The 22,503-nt window shown below is 45.4% G+C and overlaps 1 protein-coding gene across 3 annotated transcripts in view; it reads right to left on the reverse strand.

Annotated features, from left to right (window-relative positions):
• Positions 1–22,503, reverse strand: part of LOC126562378 (mucin-19) — a 138,443-nt gene that overhangs the window by 34,438 nt on the left and 81,502 nt on the right. For all 3 annotated transcript variants that reach the window (XM_050218987.1, XM_050218911.1, XM_050219068.1), the window contains exons 3-7: positions 5,740–5,931; positions 3,744–5,654; positions 3,004–3,664; positions 2,430–2,872; positions 2,212–2,292 (exon numbers count right to left, since the gene is read on the reverse strand). In XM_050218987.1, the coding sequence (XP_050074944.1) occupies positions 2,212–2,292; positions 2,430–2,872; positions 3,004–3,664; positions 3,744–5,654; positions 5,740–5,931 (3,288 nt within the window). The remainder of the gene's footprint in view (positions 1–2,211; positions 2,293–2,429; positions 2,873–3,003; positions 3,665–3,743; positions 5,655–5,739; positions 5,932–22,503) is intronic.

The following is a 22,503-nucleotide window of genomic DNA, read 5'->3' on the forward strand; positions in this document are numbered from 1 at the left end:
TTTATCGTAGAAAAAAAAATCTTCTTCCAAGTGGAAACACAAGAAAATTGGAAAAACGCGGAAACCACCCGAAAACCAGTTGGGGGATGTGCTTAAAAAAAAAACACTAAGACAACTGAATAAACTAACAATGAATCACAGCACACAAACAAACACGGAGATACCATACGAAAGCACACATATAGACATTTTAAGGTGAAAAGTATAATTAGAGAAGGAAATGAGGAAAACTAAAAAACTAAAAAGAGAAAAGGGTAAGGGAAGGCATGCAGCAGACGTCTGACGATGGTGCATTAGGAAAACGAAAAATAATCGCTATATAAACATTCCAATCGTGATTTTTTATTTATTTTGAGTATGACGGCTTACGCCACATTGTCTGTTCCAATCGAGATACAAAAAAAAAACACACAAAAGAAATCCTTAAGAAAATAAAACCTTAACGAAACATCGAGGGAAAACAGATAGAGAATAATTAAATCGATGAGCGTGTGTGCGTATGGAAGAGTGTATTGTGCATCGCACCTGCAACACTTTAACGTTAGTATCCCCTCCCCCACCCCTTCTTTTCGCCTCATCGACTCTTCTTTGGATTCATGGATGGGCATAAAGGATTGTAGGGTGCAGCTGAGAGAAGTGAGGGATGCAAAATGAGTAGGAATAAGGAGTTGGTACGTGGCACAGGTTAAGTAGAGGGCAGATCAACTTTAATAGGCGTGTGTGTTATAACATGTCACAACGATGAGCTGTCACTTTGACAGCTGTCATCAAGACTAACTTTCAAAGAGTCGTTTAACTTGCTTTTAGACAGAGATGTTAAGTATACTGTCATATAACGGATGAAACATCCGATTATCAAAATTGTATCAGTTTGAGAGCTTGTGTGTGTGCTTGTTAATGAAATAGAAAATCCTGATTGCTATTTGGAGGAACAAAATAAGAGCAGCGTCTTTTTGTGTGTTTAATACTCGATGCCAACAAAAAAAACAAGCATGTTGCATACACACATCAGGAGAGAGAGAGAGAGAGAGAGAGAGAGAGAGAGAGAGAAAGAGAGGGAGAGATCACACTTTCCATCAGTATAAAATATTATAAATATGTGTTGTTATTTATGTTTCATGAAACAAATAATGAAAAAAAAGCTAGATCTTGCGATAGTTCCGGATGCGTTGTAAAATGGCGACCCGGTCTATGAATCGGTTTATCAATTCAATCAATCAAAGCGATCGGCGACCCCCAAAATGACAGTTGACCGAACGAGACGGGTATGTACAGAAATATACACAAAAACAGATTCAATGTGACTTTTAGCACAAAAGACACAATCACATATATACGATAATTTGCTGAATAATTGTGTTTCACGAGAGATACAACATCAAAAACAAGAATAACAGAAAAATACATCAAAACACGTACACACACATACGAAGAACTATAGGATTGATATCAAGATTAACACATACAGAGATGGGCACAGATGTATGTGCTTGAGTAGATTTTACTGATGATCGGCGCGCTCTCGATCGTGTATCCTCCCCTTCTTAAACCGTTTCTTCCAAATTTCACAACTAAAACAAAGCGTCTTTTGTGAGTGGGTATGTGTGGGCGTGTCTGTTGGGATTAACCACTGAAAACACACGCACACACATACAGCACACTCACTCGAAAACACATCCAAACAGTACACATAACATCAAGAAACAACGTTGAGAGCGTAGTACACAAAGCTTGGGTCACGATGTCAGGCGACTACTAAAGGCGCACAACCTCTTCGCAACACATCTGTCAGATAACATGGAGAGAGAGAGAAAGAAAGAAAGCTGAAAGGACGAAGCACTCCATCTCTCTCTCGCTCTCTCTCTCTCTCACTCTCCGTCTCGCATCACATAGAGAAAGAAATTACACAACAAGGAATAACAGCACACGCATACACGAAAATGAACGAAAAACACAATACATATACACACACACTCAGCTAAGCACACACTATTATAGAGCAATCGTTGTGCGGAAAGCGCAGTTCCTCTTTTCGGTGGGAAGCGGAAAGGGGAGGGAGCGCGCGATCGGGCACAGCGATATGCACGAACGAAGAACAAAACCAAAAAATGGAAACGATAACGTAAACGTAAGAAGTAGACACGAAACGAAGGAAATAGAAGTGGTTGTGTGGTAGTAGTAGTTGCGCAAGTTGCGTTGCGTGTCACTTACCGAGTCATGCGCGTGACGGAAGTCCAGTGAGCTTTCGCCCGACGACTTGTCATCGCCCCAGTCAATCTCCTTCTTTAGCGACTAGAGGAGAGAGAAAGAGAGAGAGAGAGAATATAGATTTATTGAAGCCCTAAAACAGTGATTGTGTCATACAAATAGCATAACTTTAGGCACTGCTTTCTGCTTGATACATTTTTGTGCGGTACGAGAACACCTACCAGAGGCACTTGCTGGACCGGTCCCATGATGCCGGATGGTCCTGCGATCGGTTCGGACAGCGGACTGGAGAGACCGCTCGCGTTAAACACAGCCAGTGCGGCCGCCGTCGCCGCAGCGACCGCTGTCCGCTGGTGATGATGTTGCAGATGGTGCTGAGGTGAACCACGTTCACGTTCACGCTGCTGCTCACCATTCTTACTTCCGCTCTGTGCGGTCGAGGAGGAGGAGGTGGAGGAGGACGCAGTAGCGGAGGCATTACCGACGATCAGTGCTTCCGCACCGGACGCGGTGACGCCACCGCGTGATGCTGGCCGGAGATCAGTGGCTAGCAGTATAGGGCCTGGGCCGGACGCCGCCGACGTTGAGTTTAGTGCTGTGGACAGGTTCGCATTTGCACTCGCCGCATTTATCGTCATGTTCAGACCGGAGAACGCCGAAAAGTCTGCAGAGATAAAGAGAGCGAGAGAGAGAGAAGGAAAGAGAGTGAGATAGAGAGAGGGATAGAGAGAGTTATAAGATTTTGTGATACTATATCCTGGTAAGAACACGCCACAAAGCAAACACCACACTTACCGACTTCGTTCTTGATCTTCATCGGCGGCTGATATTCATCGTCTGAGTTGTTGTTGAAGCTACTACTGTTGTTATTGTTATTCGTCGCACTGCTGCTGTTGTTAGTTTGCCGGCCCGTAGTTGCATCTTCCGACGAGCGACGCCGGCGTTGCTGCTGTCGCTGCCGTGCCTGATGCTGCTGTTCAGCCGAGCGTAGTAACTCTGCCGCAACTAGTTGCTGCTGATGTTGGTGCAGATGTTGCTGGAGCTGTTGCTGGTGGTGCGGATGGGAGGACAGATGCAGCAGATGGTGCTGATGATGTCGACTTTGGGAAAGAAGACTACTGCCGCCGCCGCCACCACCACCACTCCCAGTACTCCCGGTACTGCCCGTACTGCCAATGTGTAAATCGTGCGGGCCACCGACATCGTCATCCTCATCATCATCGTCATCATCGTCCTCGTCGTCACCATCGATGTCCTCGGGTGCTACCACGTCGTCATCATGCGTACCGGCAGTTCGCGTGGAAGCCAGCGTCCGATGATGATGGTGGTGTTGGTGAGGATCGTCCTCAGCTTCGTCCTCTTCAGTCCCCGTTAAGGCGCGTCGACGTCGCCCCGCATTTTCTACGCTTGTACCAATATCCGCCCCTTCTTCACGTACCTCACCACGCACAACATGCTGAAAAGACAAAAAAAAAAACAACAAGAATTGACATTTAATCCTAGTTACCACCGAATCGGTATGCTAGAGAGCGTACCTGTGCAACTGCGGCAGCTGCTAGTAACATCTCGGCCGCACCATCGTCCACCTCATCACTCTCCTCGTCTTCATCGTCATCATCGTAATCTGCTGCCGCCATCGCCACATCCCGCAGTAGCAGCGAGTGATGGTGATGATGATGATGATGCTGTTGATGATGGTCTTCCGTACGGAGATCGGTTGCCATTGGTAGTAGAGCACTGCTGCTGATCGTGCTTACCGGACGCCGAGCCTCCTCCAATTCGCTACCGAGTGGGCTACGGGACATGCTTCGCTGTCGTGTAGGACTTCCGACGCTTTCACCACCAACACCAGCACTACTATCCGCAATTAAGGAGGCAACGGTTGTGAAGCTACTCTCGTGCTTTGCCGATGTTGTGCCGGGCGTACTACTACTGCTGCTACTAGGTGGAAGAACCGGTTGCTCGGTGCGAACGTTCGAGGTAGAAGAGGAGCATGCCGCTGCTGCCGCTGCCGTCGTCACCTGGGTTTCGTCGGCTTCGTCTGGTCGCTCGTCCGTATCTCCACCACTCCCCGACGGTGGCGAGCCTACCCGCGTCCCCATACCCGTCACTGGCTCATTGTGAGCACTTTGGTTGGTGACGCTGGTTGTAGTAATGGATGTGGTTGTCGTGCAAATCGCAGGCTTCCCAGATACCGAAACGGTGTCACCCACAGCATCCGCAACTAGCATGGTGGTTGTGGTAGTTGGTGGCGTGTCCCGTCCGTCCTCTTCCTGTTGCTCTTCCTGCTGATCGTCGTGATGCGGGTGTTGTTGCTGCTGATCCTGATGTCCGTCATCGTCCTCGTCTGGGTCGTGCAACAGAGGTGTGCTGCTGGTGGTGGTGTCCTCGCTACTGACAGCGGCAGCTGCCAGCTGCGAAGGTAGTATACCACCATCACCGGACGCAGCCGTAGGACTTTGTATAACCGTAGTAGTAGTGCTAGGTGCCCCGGCCGCCGATGATGATGCCGCGGTGGTTGTGGTTGAAGTCGGTGCTGCTGCTAGCGCCGCTACCGACGTAAAGGAGGAACTCGACGCTTTGCCACCACCGAAGCCACCGTGCAGCGCCGACGATGATACGGTGGCCGATGAGGAGGATAAGGCTGTGGTGGCTGAGATAATCGCACCGAGCGTGTCGCGATGCTTCCGTGTAAGTGAGAGGGGCGTTGTAGTGTTGGCGATCGACGCGACCGCTTCGGACGTGGGCGATAGTTTCGGGCGGCTCGTGGTCACACGAGAACCACCGTCCGTGCTGTCCTCTAGGAATCGGTGTTTGCCAAGCGTGGTAGATAGATCCGTCACTCTGTCGCTGCTGCTGCTGCTGCTGCTACTGCTGGTGGTAGTGGTGGTAGTACTACTGCTGCTATTGCCACTACTACTACTGCTACTGTGCGAGCTTGCAGAGGTAACCGGACCGACACTGCCCAACCCGGAGGAACTCAGACGTTGTGGTTGTTGTTGTTGTTGGTGCGTCGTGTAGTGATGATGTTGCGGGTGTTGTTGTTGCTGTAGTTCTCCCAGTTGCTGCTGCTGAAGGTGTTGATGGGATGGCGAGATTGTGGACCGTCTGTCCCCACCATCCGGTTCACTGCTGGTACTGGTCGTGGAGGTGGTAGTGGTGGTGGTGTTGGTAGCGGAAGCGGTGGTGATGGACGAGCTGCTGCTACCACTACTGCCGCAGGTCGCTAGCGTCGCCGACGGAAATGTCGTCGACAGGTTCGTGGGAAGGATCGCTTCCGATGCGGCCAGTGCGCCACCTCCACCATTGTTGCTATTGCTGCCACCACCTCCTCCGCCACCACCGGCTCCGCCATGGCTGCTGCTGTGGGGTCTGAGTCGTTCGGGTTCAAGTTGCGGTTCCGTTAGCGGGCTGCTCTGATTTGTCATTTCCGTCAAGCCTTTGACCTGCGCATGCGAAGAAATTTTGCAGAAGCCAGACACAGCACAATGAGAAAGAGCTTAACTAACACACCCGCACAGCTGCACTTACCTTGAGCGATTTGGCCGTTTTTAGCAGTGCCGAAAGCTGACAGTATTCGACATTTACCTCGCCCTTGTACATGAATTCAATCAGCGTGCGCAGCTCGGCAAAACGGACGTCCTTTAGTATGACAATCGGGTGCCGGGCCGGATGGTCAAGAAACAGCGTCTGGAAGTACGAGGAACAGGCCGAGAGTACAACCTGTGCGGAGAGAAAGAGAACGAAACGCAAGAAGCGTCATGGATCCATTAGCATCATTTATCATCTTTGCTATCGCCCTGCAAACTCTCCCTCCCTCATCCCTTTCTTTCATCGCCTTCTTCGCACCATTTCAACTGTTGCTCTTCGATGGATAGAAATGTTAGGCACTATGTTGCAGCAGAGGAATTAAGATGATTAATAAAATGTTGTTCGGCGTTTTGCAGCAATGCAGGCGCCAAACAGTAAGAATGCCTCAAGGACGTGATTTATACGGGGAATACTTCTTGTTACCCCTTAGCTGTCATCGTAAGACTCTAAGTGATAAATTATCCATCGCCCTACACCTGTGTGTGTTTCGTACAGTAAATGCAAACTAGTGATGAATACCTTAATCGCACGACTCACAATAGCACAACTTTGCCACAATGTTTTGCTCGTTCCCGCTTCACTGGAACACTTGGATACGTGATGTGGCATCGTTCGAAGCAACTGCCCGTTTGAAATGGGGCACCTGTTTGCGTACATATTTTATAAGCTTCAGCCAGCAAAACTCGAATCCAGCAAGCGGACCGCGCATAAAGGGGACTAAATCGGGGGAGAAAAGCAATGAAACGTTCTTTCCTTTCCTCGAGCGGTGCGCGTTAATGAAACAGTAGCAAAAGGCATTGTCTTGCTAGATTTTTAAGGGTTTCCATTATTTTTACGCATCTTTCGAGTGTGTTGTCCGGAAGGAAAACCATTTAAATTGGCAACATTATCATAAACTTCGGTTTGTTAATGGGCTTCATCGTTTCGAAGGTCACACGACACGGAACGCGACCCAAAACCCGTTTACGATCACCCACGATGAAAATGGCGGTACACGATGCATTATTACAGTGATGGACAATAGAATAAGTGCACTCATTTTACTAAATTAATATTTTTGTGCTTTTTTATCTCTTTTGTACTTTGACAAATAAGTTCTAAATTGATAAATAAGTTTCTAAATGAACCAAGCCTTAGAAAGCTTGGTTCATTTACAAATGGAACGCCCTGTATTTTGTGTATCTTTTATACCATTAATCCAATTTAAAAACTTTGTCCAAACGAAAACTTTTAAATAATATGAAAAAAAAAACTCATCGCTTTTACGAAGAAATTCTCGAACTTTTCTGTTAATACCGCCCATCAACTGGAACACAGCCGATTCGGTCAATGTTCTGGCAAGTAAATTCCACCAATTTTTCATTTGTCACTCCTTCTCTTTCTTTAGTTTTTGTTTCATTGTTGCCCGATACCGCTCTATTGGGCGGAACTGAGGACAGTTAGATGAATTCAGCATTTTTTATTAGCGTTTCACACCACTATCGTTGTACTATTGAAACACGACCATGCTGTATTGGTAGCTTGCTAGATCAGGCCACGACATGACGGAACCTTCATGAGATCTAATAAATGGCTAAACTCGTATCTAAAAACACTCTTTCCTATAAAAATCCGAATTCATGTTTTTATTCGTTACAAACACGGTGGTCTTTTTGCTGCATGAGATTGCTTGCTAAATCATAATTCCTAGGTCCTTGTCAAATCATAGCATTTTTATCGGCGAAAACAAATTTGATCCTCTTTGGGACGTTGTCGCGAGGATCTCTCTCTCTCTCTCTCTCTCTCTCTCTCTCTCTCTTTCTCTCTCTCTCTCTTCTTAGCTTAACGAGCTTCTAGGTCACGCCCGAATCGAATGGCTTACTAGATTTGCGGATAACACGTAGTTGATTAGTCAGTGCTCACTACGGGGGGACATTCCGAATCGGATATGGGGGGAACCTCGGTTGCCGCTGTCGCCTATTCCTCCGAGCCGCCCCACCACGAGCAAAAGCCTTATAAAATCTATCACATAAACAAAGTGTCCCATTCCTAAACGAACCAAGCCTTAGGTTCTCGAGTTCTTAGAGGCAAAGAAGCAAGAGAATTTAAAGATTTTTTGGTAATTTGATTTTTTTTCAACCAGTTGCAGCGAACGCATGCAGTAAGATGCTTTTATTATTATTCCCATCACTGTAAATGCATCACAGCCAAAGCCTCAGTACCGCTTTCCGCGCTTTGCACTTCATCGTCAACAACACCGGGACGTCTGTACGTGTGTGTGTATGTGTTCTCCACCCAATTGTAACAGCGCTCCTGCCTTACCGCGTGTATTAACCCTAAGGGTGAAGCGTTATTTTTAGTGTTTCGCTGTTTTGCCTCATAAAACCGAAACCCACTTTGGGTTCAATTTTAATGGACGTCACTTTCGCCATTCATCCATCTACAGCATCATCATTCCTATAGGTGAAGACAGTCATGGCCCGAGGAGGCCGGGAGAAAAAGAGAGAGAGAAGGAGAGAGTGAGAGCGGACGGGGAGAACTCTCGTAAAATTGTTAAATAATTCAATATACATCAGAAAATGCATCGCCCTGCTTGAACCACAGCAAAGTGGTACCTATTATTATTAGCCTCGGTTAAAAATTGAACACGGGGGGGCTCTTTTGCTTTATTTTCGCTCTGGGACAAGCGAAAGAAAGAGAAAGCTTTGTTGTAAAAGCCACAAACAACAGTGTAACATCGTTTAACCAGAAGCAACACTACCAGTAACAACACACCACAACAACCATCGACCAGAAGCAGACGGTCGAACCCTTGTAGTATGCATAAATATTCCTGACATTGAGGAGCTAATCATCATTTCGGAAGCCCGGTCAATATATTGCGTGTACCCCTCCCGGGGATTTGGCTATCCCGCTTCGGGCGGATGGATGGATAAGCTTAAGCAACTTAGCTAACTGCTGCGCCGCGTCTACTGTTTTCCAAGAATTTCAGCCAACAACAAAATTGCACTTTTCACACATTTCAGCTGATGAAGAAGGTTCCATAAATTTGAAACGCTCAATCGATTGAGGGGAGGGCCTGAGGAAGCAAACGGACACTGATTTACAGCAAGCTTCCAACTTTAACTTTTTGTGCGGTAGCTTAACGTCCCCCGCGTGACATGTGTGCGTGTGTGTGCGCCAAATGAAATGAATTGCTTCATTCGGATTTTACCCATGGTCATGTGGGAGTGGTGTTCCTTTTAACGGATGAGCATCGACCCAAAGTCCACCTCAGACCACGTAAAAAAAAAAAAGATTGGAAGAATTTTATGCGTTTTTGCTTATTAGAGAAAACGGCGAGTTCTCACGCTTACATGACACGGTGTGCGCTTATAACACATCGCGCGGGTTCGTCACTTTGAGTCTTTTGTGTTATTTCTCTGGACGCAACATTTTCTCGGTGGGCTGCAACAAGTTAGTTGGACAATTTTTGTTGAAGCAATCTTGCGAGTCGGTCAGACGTTTGTGGGACGCAGAAAAATGTAGAATGTACACTTGGAATCGCAAAGAAAAAACTTCAATTTACTTTTATTTTTTAAAAAGGTCCAGAAAAAAAGGTGAAGATACAAATGGATATTAAATGAGTGGCTCTACTACACCCTCTTCAGCTACAATTTTTCCTCTAAAACATGGTGCGAAAAAGTGTGCTGCATCTTGTGCATCGAACCTGAGAGAAATATTATCCGGCCGAGCATCATTACATGGGTGGCGGCGCAACATGACGTCGCGCATATGAAAGGACATAACAACGAGCGTTGCCGCGCGATTAAAAGGCGGTCTTCTGTAGGCCCTTCTCTTTCTCTCTCGCTCTGTCTCTCTCTAGTTCCCACACAACCCACTAAAGGGAGTGAGGGGAATTCGGGGGGGGGGGTGTAAGCAAGCATAAATCAGTCCCTGCGCTTTAGGGTTTTGCACAGCGATTCAACCGCACCTGGGTCGCCGTGGTGATGATGATAATTACGGTCCTTTTTTCAACTCATCACGGTAGATAATTTTCAATCGGCTTACACTTCTGTCTCGGTCACCTGCCACCACCCACTCGCTGCAGCGCAGCAGCGGGACGACACGATTGCGGTGAAACAAACCACTTGCACTGGCTGGAAGACAGCAGAGTCAGTCGGCAGCAGCGAGAATAATAATGGTGAAAGAACAATTTGAACCAAGTGTGTACAGACGGAAGAGTCTTCTGTCAGCTACTGGAATCGATTCCGAGTGGAAACAGATAAAACCAAATATAATAAGCTTTAAAAAAAAAAAACAGACGGTAAAACTCTAACCGCAGAAGAGATGTATTTTTGTTGTTCTAAAGCTCATTGTTGAATCGCCGAATTGGTCAATGTTCGGTATAAACGCACGTGCATGGCAAAAGGCATCGTTACAAAAAAAATACTGCTACAGGAGAGTAGGCGGCTCAGTTTACAAGATAAAAAGAGAGGTTCAAGAAATTAGAGTGCGCTTAGGATCAGGAAGAAAGTTTTATCAGCAAGATCACCAAAATAACGTCAAAAAAAAATGAAATGGACTAGAACTGTGGCCTCTCAATGAGGTCATCCAGCGACTCAAAATCAACAAGACACTAGGCCTAGAATCTTGGTCTCATCTGCTCCACATACAGGAAGGATGGTAGGCTAGAGGGTAGCAATAATAGGGGCATTACGGAGTTGAAATGAGACTAGACTCATTTAGAATTCCCGACCAAGATCACCTAGAGGGAGATGTCTGCGACAAGCCGGTGGAAGGGAAGGCCATCCAGATTTTGTGAACTATGTTCTGCAAGTCCTTCGAGAATCCTGGTATGCGTCGATTGGTTTGAGGCTCTCATGTCTCCTGCCAGACATCCTCCAACCAACGCTGTAACGCTCGAGCCTGCCAAGTCAAAAGCCTGCTGAAGCCTGGATCAAAAGTCAGCACCGGTGTCATACTAAGGCTTCACATGAAGTTTGGACCTCTGTATAGGAATTGCTCTTAGTACTCTAATTTATCCCAGAACTCTAAAGACTGTCCAAAACTGATGGACATCTTTTAGCCACACTCAAAGCAAAGAATTTTGTCTTCGAATAGTAATGACTACAGCGGATTAGACTTGGGAATATCCGAAAAGTCCGTGAATGAGAGAAGAGAAAGTCCGTGAAGTCAGGTGAAGTATCTCCACTTAAACAAAGGAAGCGTATTAAGCGTCCAATCTGAGGATGGAAGAGGTTCACAAGCATTGTGTCGTCGAAATTACGATCCGATCAGGTGCATCCCATGACGGATCATCAACAATTTCTTTCTGTTATTTATGCTGTGCGATTCGCGCCAGTTCTCGCTTGGACGGACAGGACTCCGCTATCGTTGTCTTGGCAGTTGCGATAAGAGCGAACAGTTGAGTACTATTCGACTCGAATACACACATTGCGAAAAAAGGATCAAAATTTAAGAGAAAAACAAAAAACTTCATTCATTCATGGATGGCTTCTCCTCTCTTACAAACAAGATCAGCATGACGAAAATAAGTATATGTGTGCGTGTGAGTGTGTATATGGAACAATAATCGAACGTGTTCGGAACCGAATGGGAAGAGCGAATCGAATTCATTCACTCATTTCTGATCTTCTTCGCCTGTGATGCAGTTTCCGTAGAGAAACTCATTTCACTTTCCCACGTCAGTCTTCGTTTTTGTTTGTGCTTGTTTTTTTTTCTACATCCTTTTACTAGTCATTCAGCGCCACCCAATTGTGTAAAAAAGGAAAAAAAAGGCAAATAAAACACAAAAGGTTCGTCGCTTGCGTGATCTTTGTAAAATGTTGCAAAATCGAATAAAGGCTTTGCACTCGTTTGCAATTCGAAATGTGCGTTTGTGTGTGTGTGTGTGTGTGTGTGTGTGTTTTACTCCAAATCACTGTAGGATGCTTACAAGACTCAGCAAATAAAACCAAAGGGAGAAATCCGCCTAAATTATCTACTTACAATGGTAAGGGACAATATGAAATTAAAGCCAAGAGGATTGGGAGGGTGACTTGCAACGCCGGTAGCTGTACCGTGGTGCGTTGTGCTGCAACTTCAAACACTTTAGGCTGTGCTGCGACTTCAACCGCATTAAGCACACATCACTCAACTGATGTTACACAGTTACACCAGGTGGGAGGGGGAGGGGGGGTTTGGTAATAACGCAAACCCCTAAATCTCTTCCATTAATTTAGTTGTCCTTTTTTTTTAGCAGGATATCACCGGCTACTAAGAGCCTGTGGGAAACGTTCAAGAAAGAAGCGAGAGTGAAGCAAAAAAAAAACACATTAAAGCACAGGTTCAGGTGCAAGGCGAGTTGTACAATCGATTTTTCTTTTTCGCTGACTTTGAAACACAACAGTACAAAAAAAAGCACGCAAGATGAAAGAAGGCTTAGAAAAGCGAAAAAAAAATCCGATGATTCATCTCTGTAAAGACTGTTGTGCGAAACACGCTGTCTCACGCGTGTGCATCCACGAGGCGGGGCGGCTCTCGGCAGTGGAACGGATTGATGAATGACGAATTACCATCATCACACTATCAGGAAAGTGAAGAGCAGAGTACAAGAACCAAAAAAAAAATGGAGGGAAACCAAGATAAGAGAGCGAGAAAAAAGTGAAATAAACGAGCTGCGATTTAACTGGGGAAGAAAAAGGAGGACACACTAATGGAAAAGGATTGGGCAGAGCCGCACAGCAGCCTGGGTTAAAAGAAAATCATCATGTTAACACCACACGCGCACGAGAAAAAAAAACGGGGGGGCCAAACACAACACAAAAAAGGAACGAATTGACAACGACGACGCCGATCGAGAGAGTGCAGCAGGCACGGGAAGACGAGCGAAAGGAACAAAAGCGGTAGCACCAAACGAAGACGCGCTCTTGTTGCAGAAAGGCTGAGGCCCCCGTGTGCTTGGAAAGCGCCGCTCGACTCCTCTCTCTCTCTCTCTCTCCCCGGTGGGTCTGCAAATTTCTAAATGAGGTGGCAACGAGCAGGATAACCGGGGGCGGGGAGGGTGGTAGTATGGGGAAGAAGGAGCACGAATGGGGGGGGGGGGAGAATGATCGAGCGAGGTGTTGCAGTTAATGTACACCAAATTGATAATAAATGTCTATAATTATTCCATTTCTTTCCATCACTGCGCGTGCAAGTAAGTGAACGAAGAGGATACATGGGGGGGGAGGGGGGGGAGGAGGTGTAGAAAGGAAGAGAGCATAAAGAATGGCATAGGTACATTCACACACACACACACACAGGCCCATTATCATCATCATCGTCGTCAACAACGAGCATCATACGAGCGAGCGCATACACCTGACGCGCCTGGAAGGATATACACGATACATGTTCGGAAGTGTACTCCACCCATACGGGAGAAGTAAAAAGGGGCATACATCGAACAAAAAAAAAAAAAGCTTGGCTAAGCGCAAAACGGCGAACAAAACGAACTACACGGTGACAAATCGGATTCCCTCCAACCACAGCAGCACACATGAAGTGGTGAGGGGTGAGAAAAGGAAGGGGCGAAGGGTATTTCGAATCAGAATAAGGAATAAGGATTGTAGAAGAGCCCCCTTTCCTTCTCGGCAGTGTTTAATGAAATGGTAATTTGTATAACAAAGTTGTTATTAACATAAATTGAGCGAGTTCGTCGCTTGGTGTCTCGTGTATTTATCTTTTCTCGCCTCTTCCATTTTTTTTTCTTTCGAACTTTGCTTTTTCCTTCAACCGATAAGATGAAAGGCAGCAAATGCACACATGTGGCGAAAACGGATGGCTTTAGGCACGGGGCTGGTGCATAAAAGCGGTGGATTTTGTTTGATCGCACCTACAGCCGCTGCACTATAATGCTACTGTGCATATTTCTGAGCTTTTCTTGCAGCTATGTTGCATCAACAATACTTTTTTCTTTTAACGCCGAATCGTGAAATAAATTGGAAAACTGTGTTTGTGTGAGACAGAGCGGATGTGACGGATTTGTGCCGGATTTACGGGGTTTTTTATTTTTGACGGATGGTAAGCGACGAACCTGATTTGTTTTTTTTTTTGCGTTTTTGCCTTGATTGCTTTATGCCGTATAGAAGGACTGTAAATCGATGTATTAAATTGCTTCTTTTAAATAGTAAAAGGTAGCTTTTCTTTTAGATTGTGAAAGGAAGTCTCATCTTTGCGTAGCGTGATTTGTTCGCCACCAAGAGCAACCGTGTGCGCGCTTATCTATATTAGTTTAATTAATAAAAAAAAGTGCTCATTAAACAACAGTTACTCTTTCCACGGTTAAATGGTGGCCACAGCGAGGACCAGTGTGAGAGTATAAAATCGGCATACTGAGCTGGCGCGGAGCCAAGAAAAACCGGGCGTGGGATTTTATTTAATCTTTAATTAAATTGCACCTAGATTTTACCTGTCCACGGATAACTGCTGTGGGGGTGAGAGAGTGCTGATGCGCTGCAGCTTCCTAGCTGCGCAGGTGTTGCATCTTAACGGGATACACCCTATCCCTCTCAGTAAGCGCTCCCTGCTTGCTCTTCCCCCTTCAATAATTACGCTCGGAAACCGAATCGCTGATGGTAGCATTATCGATACCTTCAACGATTCGATTAAGAGCGAAGAGAGCGATCCCCCACTTCTGTATGCTTGGTTGTGTCGTTTGCCGGTGAGATGGTGCACTAATCCCCGGCTTAACGAGAAACGTGCGATCCCTCCAACCGCCTTATACGCGGGCTCCGAAGTTCGAAGGGTGGATGGGAGCTCAGGAAGCGCTTAACCGTTTAACGATATATAGTTATAAGCCTGCTGTGTGTTCTGCACCGCGCATACACACACCACATGCTGCGAATAATGCCATATCGTAAACTCTGGTGACACATTAAAGAGAATCTCGTTCACTGCCTCGCTCTCTGCAATTGAGCGAAGGCACACAGCAACCGAGCCGACGCTAATTTATGTAGCCACTTTAGCACGGCCATTTAGCAAACTATCAGAGCTTATCATTATTGTCACAACACCCATGTGTGTGTGTGTGTGTGTGAATGTATTTGCATCGTGTTACACACACCCATGTGTTGGATAATAATAATTATCGCTGCAGTTATATATATTTTTTGCATTTCTACGGCATATAGTCGTGTGGAATCACATAAAAAGAGAACGATAATATTTCTGGAGTGGTTGTTCCGGAGCGCATTGTGAAGAAACACACATTTGCAATGGTATTGAAATTTATTGACGAGGGTCGGAGGAATAATATATTCGTCCATAAATCACCCTTGCAAGATGGAATAATAAAGAAATTTTGCTCATTAGAAAAGAGTTTCCATTTTATAGCTTTTATATTGCTGGTTGGAGTTGCGTTTTGCCTAGCCCAATTGCATCGGTTTTGATGCAGGCTGGTAAGTAGCAGCAGCTATAAAGAAGAGATCGCCATAATATGCTATAAATTATTAGTTAGATGATTAGCCAAGACACTACTGACGGTATATTTATAGCTTGAAGGAAATCAAATCACATTTTAATAGCGTCCAGTTAAGGCATTTTACCAGAGCAAACGACTTTACGCAGCAGAATGCCATGTGTGACAATTTTTTATTTCAATACGAAATTAATATTAAGCGGTTTGGCGGTAGGGGTACGACACGGGCTGATCTTCCCACGGGCAGGGCTCACTTCCAATCCCTGACGACTAACTATCCAACAACGTCTATTACGTTGAACAAGTCTATTAAGACATTAAGATGACCGGGTTGGCCTGGCTATTAACCTGGCTGTTCGGATGGGCTATTAACCCCGGATTAGGCAAGATACGACCATCATAGTACACCCAGTTAAGTGAATCCAACCATGCAGACACTACTGAGGCTTGCGAAGCTTCACATTTTCGTTTTACTTCTTCCACTTCGAGGAGCATCAAAACATAGGCATAACAAAATAAAATATTAATTTGGAAGAACAAAATCAAGGATTTAATTGTAAATAGTGCGGGGTCTGTCTACGATGATTTCAGCTATCAAACAATCGAGCATTGAAGTTGTACGAACTTTTTATTTATATGCGGACGAATGGTTTGAGAATTTTTAAACTAACTTCATACTCTTTTCCCCCCTAAAGACATGCCCTATCCACGCATGGGATGCGCAACTTATTCGCAAATGCTTTCCCACGCATTATTCATTGTATCACCGGCTACCAATCGAGGGTAAAAAAAAAGAAAAAAAAACCATACCTTCAATCACAAATCGGCAGCAGCAGCAGCAGCGCATCGGAATGGAATATTGGGTTGCGTATGTTGTGTGGTTTTTCTTTTCCTTTGCTATTATTATCACGAATGGAGGCATTCGCACCGTTAGAGCGAGGCACCCAGTAGTAGAGAGACATTACCATACAAGGCACCTTCCCCGGCTCGGTTGCCAAACGGATGCCAAACGGTCATCACAGATCACATGATCTATTGGAACGGTTACACGAAAAGGTGCGCGCGCGGGCGCGTGCACCGTTTTGTTGTGTCGTCGTCGCCGTCCACGTCGTGCAAGACGGAAATGCGAATGCAAATGTGCAGCAGGGCGCATTAGGTAACCTTGATACGTGTGTGTGTGTTTGCATCGTCGTCGCTGGTCGTCAGAAGGTAAAGGGATGCCACAAATAAATAATAACGACGAAATAAGGTGGGTAAAGTGGCAGCCAACGGACCCCATTCATTCGGCCCGAGTGATCGCTGCGTGGAAAACAGACATCAAAATAAGCGAACCTGCCCCAAGCAGTAGAGAGCTGGTATATGGGAAGGAAAAAATGCTGATGCTGCTGTGGTGTATTCAAATTTAGCGTTCGCTCGACTGAACGAGGGCGAGAGGAACAGTTGGGAGAGAAGAGGCGTGTCCGTGTCACCTTCCCCGTCCTCGGTCGTTTTACGCTCAACGTTTTGTCTTGTCCTTTTATGGCGCGTGTGTGGTGTCTCTCTCTCTCTCTCTCCACTTGTGACACTTTATCTCGAACTTCTCGGTTCGATTTCTCGATTGCACACACCGTAACGAAGCTGTCATCCTTGCTGTCAAACACTCCTGCAACATTTTTTTCTTCCTGGTGCCATTTCTAACTCCCCCCCCCCCTTCCGCCCTCCCTCTCTCTTCCCCTATAAAGATTGCCTCGGATTGACAGGAAAGAGAAATGAGAGCCATACAAGCACAACATAGAATAATCCCTATGCTTCCCTAACTCTTTCTGTCATATGCCCGATTAGTAGGCAAACCATTGCTCAAGATCCCCCACCCTTCTTCCCCGCCCCCTCCTTTTTTGACACTTTTCTTTCGGGTGCGAAAAAGCTCCATCCACCACCTCTCCACTTTTGCATATTTTTCTTGCTAAGGATATTCAAATTCCTTTTGCTTTTTCACAGACAAACATTATTTTCAATTGCGCCACACTTTCCGCAACAAGCGCGCACACACACACACACACACGCATGGCGATTAAAATGCTGGCACGAATTCACACGCCAATCAATGTGCCAATCTCTGCACAAGCGCAGAGTTTGGTGTACGGACGCGCTTTTGCACCCGAAACGAAAGACTTGCGCGAGCGACACACGTAATTCAGGCGACGAACCGGCGTTGCTCGCGAGTAATGGCATTAGAATGGGTTTTCTTTTTTTTTCGTTAATTTTAGTGCTGCATTTTACACGATGTATGTTTTTATAAGCACATTTGGGGTGCCAATAATAAATGATACATATAATAATAAAACGTTTAATGGCGAATGATTGCTGCGATGGACAAAAACAAAAGAAGGGACGAATTCCCATTTTCCACAAATCGCTTTTAATATTTCTTTTCAGAAGAAGCAAAAAAGGACATTATGCTTAAACAGGTGGATGTGCACATTCCCCCTCCCGCCCTACCCCCATCCACTCCACCACCTATCCCTCCACTTCTCTTCTGGAGATAAAGTTTTAATGATCGGCTCAGGCAGGAGCTTCGAAAAACGGTACACATTAATCTTTTGCGGTGCGTTTAAGGGTTTTTTTTCTCTCTCTTTCCCTCTATCTATCGCTCTCAGAAACATACTTTCCCAGTCAATCCTTAATTACATTTTTCCGACAGCACCAAAGCCACTAGCGTGTGCGCGCACCTCTCTAAGTCCGGTTGTCCTCGATGAAAGAAAAGCAAAGAAAAATAAACAAAACAAAGAGATGGTGGGGTGCCTTGTTGTGTCGTTTTTTTTTTCTTTAGCTTCGCTCTTATCTCATCTCACATAATGGTCGAGCGTTTTACACAACAGCTATAAGCTCAACAATCTACAGCGAGCGTTCACGTGTAAGTTCAATGATGATGAATTAATATTTTCTCTTAATTTTCCTTTTGTGGGTTTTGTCTCCCAGAGAGAAAGATAGAATAACATTCTAGCTTTCGTGCTATGGATAATGTTTCTTCTGTGATGATCAAAATGTGGCAGACAAGATTTGATATATTTCCATTAGAAATAATAAGAATTCATCTTAAACAATAAAAAAGATTATTAAAAAGTTTCTGAATAAAACAATATCCTTTTATCAAGTAAAAAAAACTATTAAAATTTAAACGTGAGGAAGCTTGTGGTACTCGTTGAACGGCGCGTGCACGCGCGCTCGTCCAAAACCCTCGCCGAAAGAAAATATTTAAAACTTTCCAGAGCCAATAAAAAGACAAGGGAAAGCTAGCACACTCTGGAAAGTTGTGTCCCTACTCCGCCCCCCTCCTCTTGTGGCAGGCAAAATCGAAAGAGATGGGCCCGTGAGAAAGGGCAAATCGTTCAACCGGAACACCACCATAGAGCCGGCGATTGAATCCTGCGCCAAGCGCTACACCAGCGGTGGACGCCGCGCGCGCACCACGAAGAAAAAGAGGAATTCCACGCGCACGAACATTGTGCAAAGTGCCTGCGGCACATACACGGACACACACACACGTAACACACAAAACACGGATACAACATGCACCGAATCGAAAATAGACAAGATCATCGACAAGCCTCCCCTAGATCGGTGAGGTGAGGTCGCAGGATGGATGGTTGAGTGAGAGGAGGAGGATGTGGGAAAGATACGGTGGTGCAACATCAGTTACACCCGTACACCCTCAGGGAAAAACTGATGGTAGGGCGTTAGGGATGGGAAGTGGTGGATGCGGTAAAAAGAATACAATCGATTTGAATGGGTTGCTGCCGCTGCTGCGGCCTCACGATCAACGACAAAACACCCCCCCCCCTCCCTCTCTCTCTCTCTCTCTCTCCACAATCTCCCTTCCCTCCTCCTCAGCCTTGCGCAATATTGCCATTTTCTTTGTCTTAGGTTAAATGGTGCTGAAAAGCTAAGATATAGCACCCACAAACAATTTTTGAGAGAAGGACACTGAGAGAAGCGCATGAATACAAAAAAAGAAGTACAAAAACTCGAGCTAAATTCAATGAACATGCAACAAAAACATGGGCTTCCTTCCTGTACTTAACAATAACACCATTTGAAAATAAAATTGTTCTGTGCGTATTTTGCTAAAGCGAGAAGGAAAATGTTTTAATGAGGCAAAGATATGAAGTTCTATATTTATTCTTTGGTTTCCACTGTAATGTTTGCGAAAACTAGCGTAAGAGTAAACATTTAAAGTAAATAATCAAAGACAAAATTTAAACAAAAGCCATTTTTAAACAATGAAAAACGACAAAAAATAATAATAACAAAAATTAATAAAGAGCAACAGAAACAAAACTCAGACGAGGAAAAAACGAAACAGAGAACGAATAAGTAGACCAAAAATAAAACACACACGATTTTTCGAACTAAAACTAGAAAAGAAAAGTAAAGATGAAATAATTAGACTAAGTAAACCAGTGAAAATCCGACAAAAAGACATTCTTTCGTTTGTTGCTTCAAAATTTTATATTTGCCCCTAGAATGTATGCAATCGGATGTTTTTTTTTTTCGCTTCGAATATTCATTACTGGCATCTAAAACTCGCCCCAAAAAAAACCCTTAATGCACATATTAAAGGAGAGACAGAAAAAAAACAGAAACGATACATCTAACGCCGCAGTACACTCGTGACAGGCGCTACCGTCTCTCGTCCACCATCCTGCTCCCTTTGTTCCTCCTCTTCAACATCAATTTCAAAAGGGCAGAGCGCGTCGTCGTGCTGCCGCGCGCACTTGGTTGGCGTTCCTTTTTTTTCCCTTCCTATTGCAAATAAAGTGGCAGAAAAAAAAAGTTCAGACACACACACACACACACACACACACACACACACACACAAACACATGAATGCGTCGGCGCAAACCGCAACGGTATAATTAGGAGAGCCTTTGCGCCATGAAGCAATCGAAGAAAATGCAAGAAGCTGAACGTGGATAAGGAAAGGGAGGGGAGAGGCGTGAGCTGAAGTAAGTCAGATGGTATACGGTGTGTTGCAGCAGCAGCAGCACCAGGCAGCAACAACATAAAAGGGTACGCAGCAAGGAAGCGTACGTGACAACGCAAGGGAAGGCAGAGAATTGTTGGAGAGGGAGTGTGTGGAGTTTTGAGCCTGAAACACACGGAAACGTCTAAAAGAAATAGTGGTGAGGGAGGAAACAGGGAAGTAAAAAATAAAAATCACAGCCACACGGTTACACACACACACACACGTGACGATGCAACGCAATGCTGGAACCGCCGTTAAAGTGCGAACAAGAGACGCAATATTCAGCATGTAAGAGGCAGAGAACGATGGGGAGGGGAGGAGAAGACGGATGGGTAGGTGGAGGAAACAAGAGTGCACTTGTGGGTGCACCGATTGCAATCACGGTGCAGAGAAGATTTGGGGGGGGGGGGGGGGAGGGGCGTTTGGGGGTGGAGTGAGTGCAAGTGGAGTGTGTAGCAGGAAAACAAATAAAATTCGTGTCTAGCGAGACCTTGCAAATATGCTGATATATTAAGTGGTATTTAGCCCTCGTGTGCGCCCTTACTAACCCTTCTCCGGCCCTATAGCTCTGTTCCGTCCTCACTTTCATGTAGCGTTGACTCTCTCGCTCTCCCTCTCTCGCTCGTTCTTGCTCTGTATTACTAAGCTTCCTGGACTCGCGAGTGTTGTAATAGGTTCGCTCTGTCGTCCGTGGCCACATCAAAAACACAGTGTTGCACCTTGGTGGCCAACATAATAGCGTTTGACTCGGCAAATAAATATAAAAAATAGGACAAAAATTGGTCGAAAACTGGATGCTTTCTGATGTCAAATAACGCCTTTATTCTAGTCTTGTTTCGAGATTTGTACGAATTCTCGGTTAAGATGTGAAGCCTAATGCTCAAGACCTTCAACCTAGGAGACCAAGCCGAGAGATATGATTCGTCTTACAGGCTTCACTTGCTCACAGAATTACCTTTCTGATAGCGGAGTCATTAGTCTAGGTTTAAAATACGCTGTAATATTGTTTGATGTTTCTCGGGACATATTTGCGGCGGTTTTTTAAGCTCTTTTTTTTCATAGATGATTTGGGAGTAACACCTACACTCGACTGGACCAACGAACTACAACTAGACAATTTTGTTAGCTCCTCTCTCAGGACTCTTAAGCCTTAAGCCAAATAAGGACAACAAACTATATCCGATGAGTCTGTTGATCTGTTCGAACAGATAATAAAGTAATGTGAAATTGATGTCATCTAACATTAACAGAGATAGACTTTAAGATGGTTCAAATGTCATACTATCAATACATGAGACCAGGAGTTGTACATGAATAAACTTGATGGCGATTTTTCTTTTTTTGTCTCCTTCGTCTTCACGTATTTTGAAGAAAACACCTATAAAACAAGACACACTACCTACACTGCAAGACTCCACGGCTAGCGCTAATGACAATGGGGCATTTGATTCGAAAGTCAATGTCGGCGACAGGGTTACATTGTGATTGGTATCGAGCCACCGCAGCCACTGATTGATGGCGGGCATAACACCATCACCACAAAGACGCTGCGCGCGCACTAAGGCGCCCCTACTGCAATTGCTTTCCCCCCCCAAGACCACCTAGCACCTAGCCACCCATCCCCCGACGGAGATGACGTTGGCAAATATCCTGGGAGAGTCGGTCGATTTTGTTGTGTCGGAGAGCTTTCCCAACGGACACCAGGAGTGATGTTGATGATGATGATGATGATGGTGGTGACGATGCATCTTCCTTTCTATGCATCCGGACGCCAGTTGCATTCGGACATACGTCCCTCTAACGAATAATGATGCAAGCGAAGAAAGGAGGACACGGCGATTGCCCGAATGCGGGAAACGGAAAGAAAATTGATTCATTAGCTGGAACCGGGAGGCTTTCCAGCAAGAAAAAAAAAACTTGATAAAATGAAGCGAAATTGCATCTCACTTTTTGTAGTGCGTCATCGGACGCAGCTTTGCGAGATAAAGTTAAAGCAACGCAATCGAATAGAAATTAGTTGCAACAGAATAGGATAAGCCTGATAACATTCGCGAAGTCCCCTAGCGGCGGGTATGGCTAATCTAAAACATTAGAGTCAACGTTTTTGACAGCCTGTCATACAGTAAGCAGTTCCCGGTAGAGGGCGCTCCCTAGTTAATAGACAGCTCTTGCGCACATGCGTACTACGTTTGAAGAAGGTGAAACCACCAGCCGCTAGGGCTAGGGCTTGCTTCATACATCCCGCTGCCTTTTAGTCCCACCTCCCGCCCTTCCCCCC

Source organism: Anopheles maculipalpis, chromosome X (assembly GCF_943734695.1).
Source record: "Anopheles maculipalpis chromosome X, idAnoMacuDA_375_x, whole genome shotgun sequence".
In the NCBI taxonomy this organism is placed as follows: domain Eukaryota; kingdom Metazoa; phylum Arthropoda; class Insecta; order Diptera; family Culicidae; genus Anopheles; species Anopheles maculipalpis.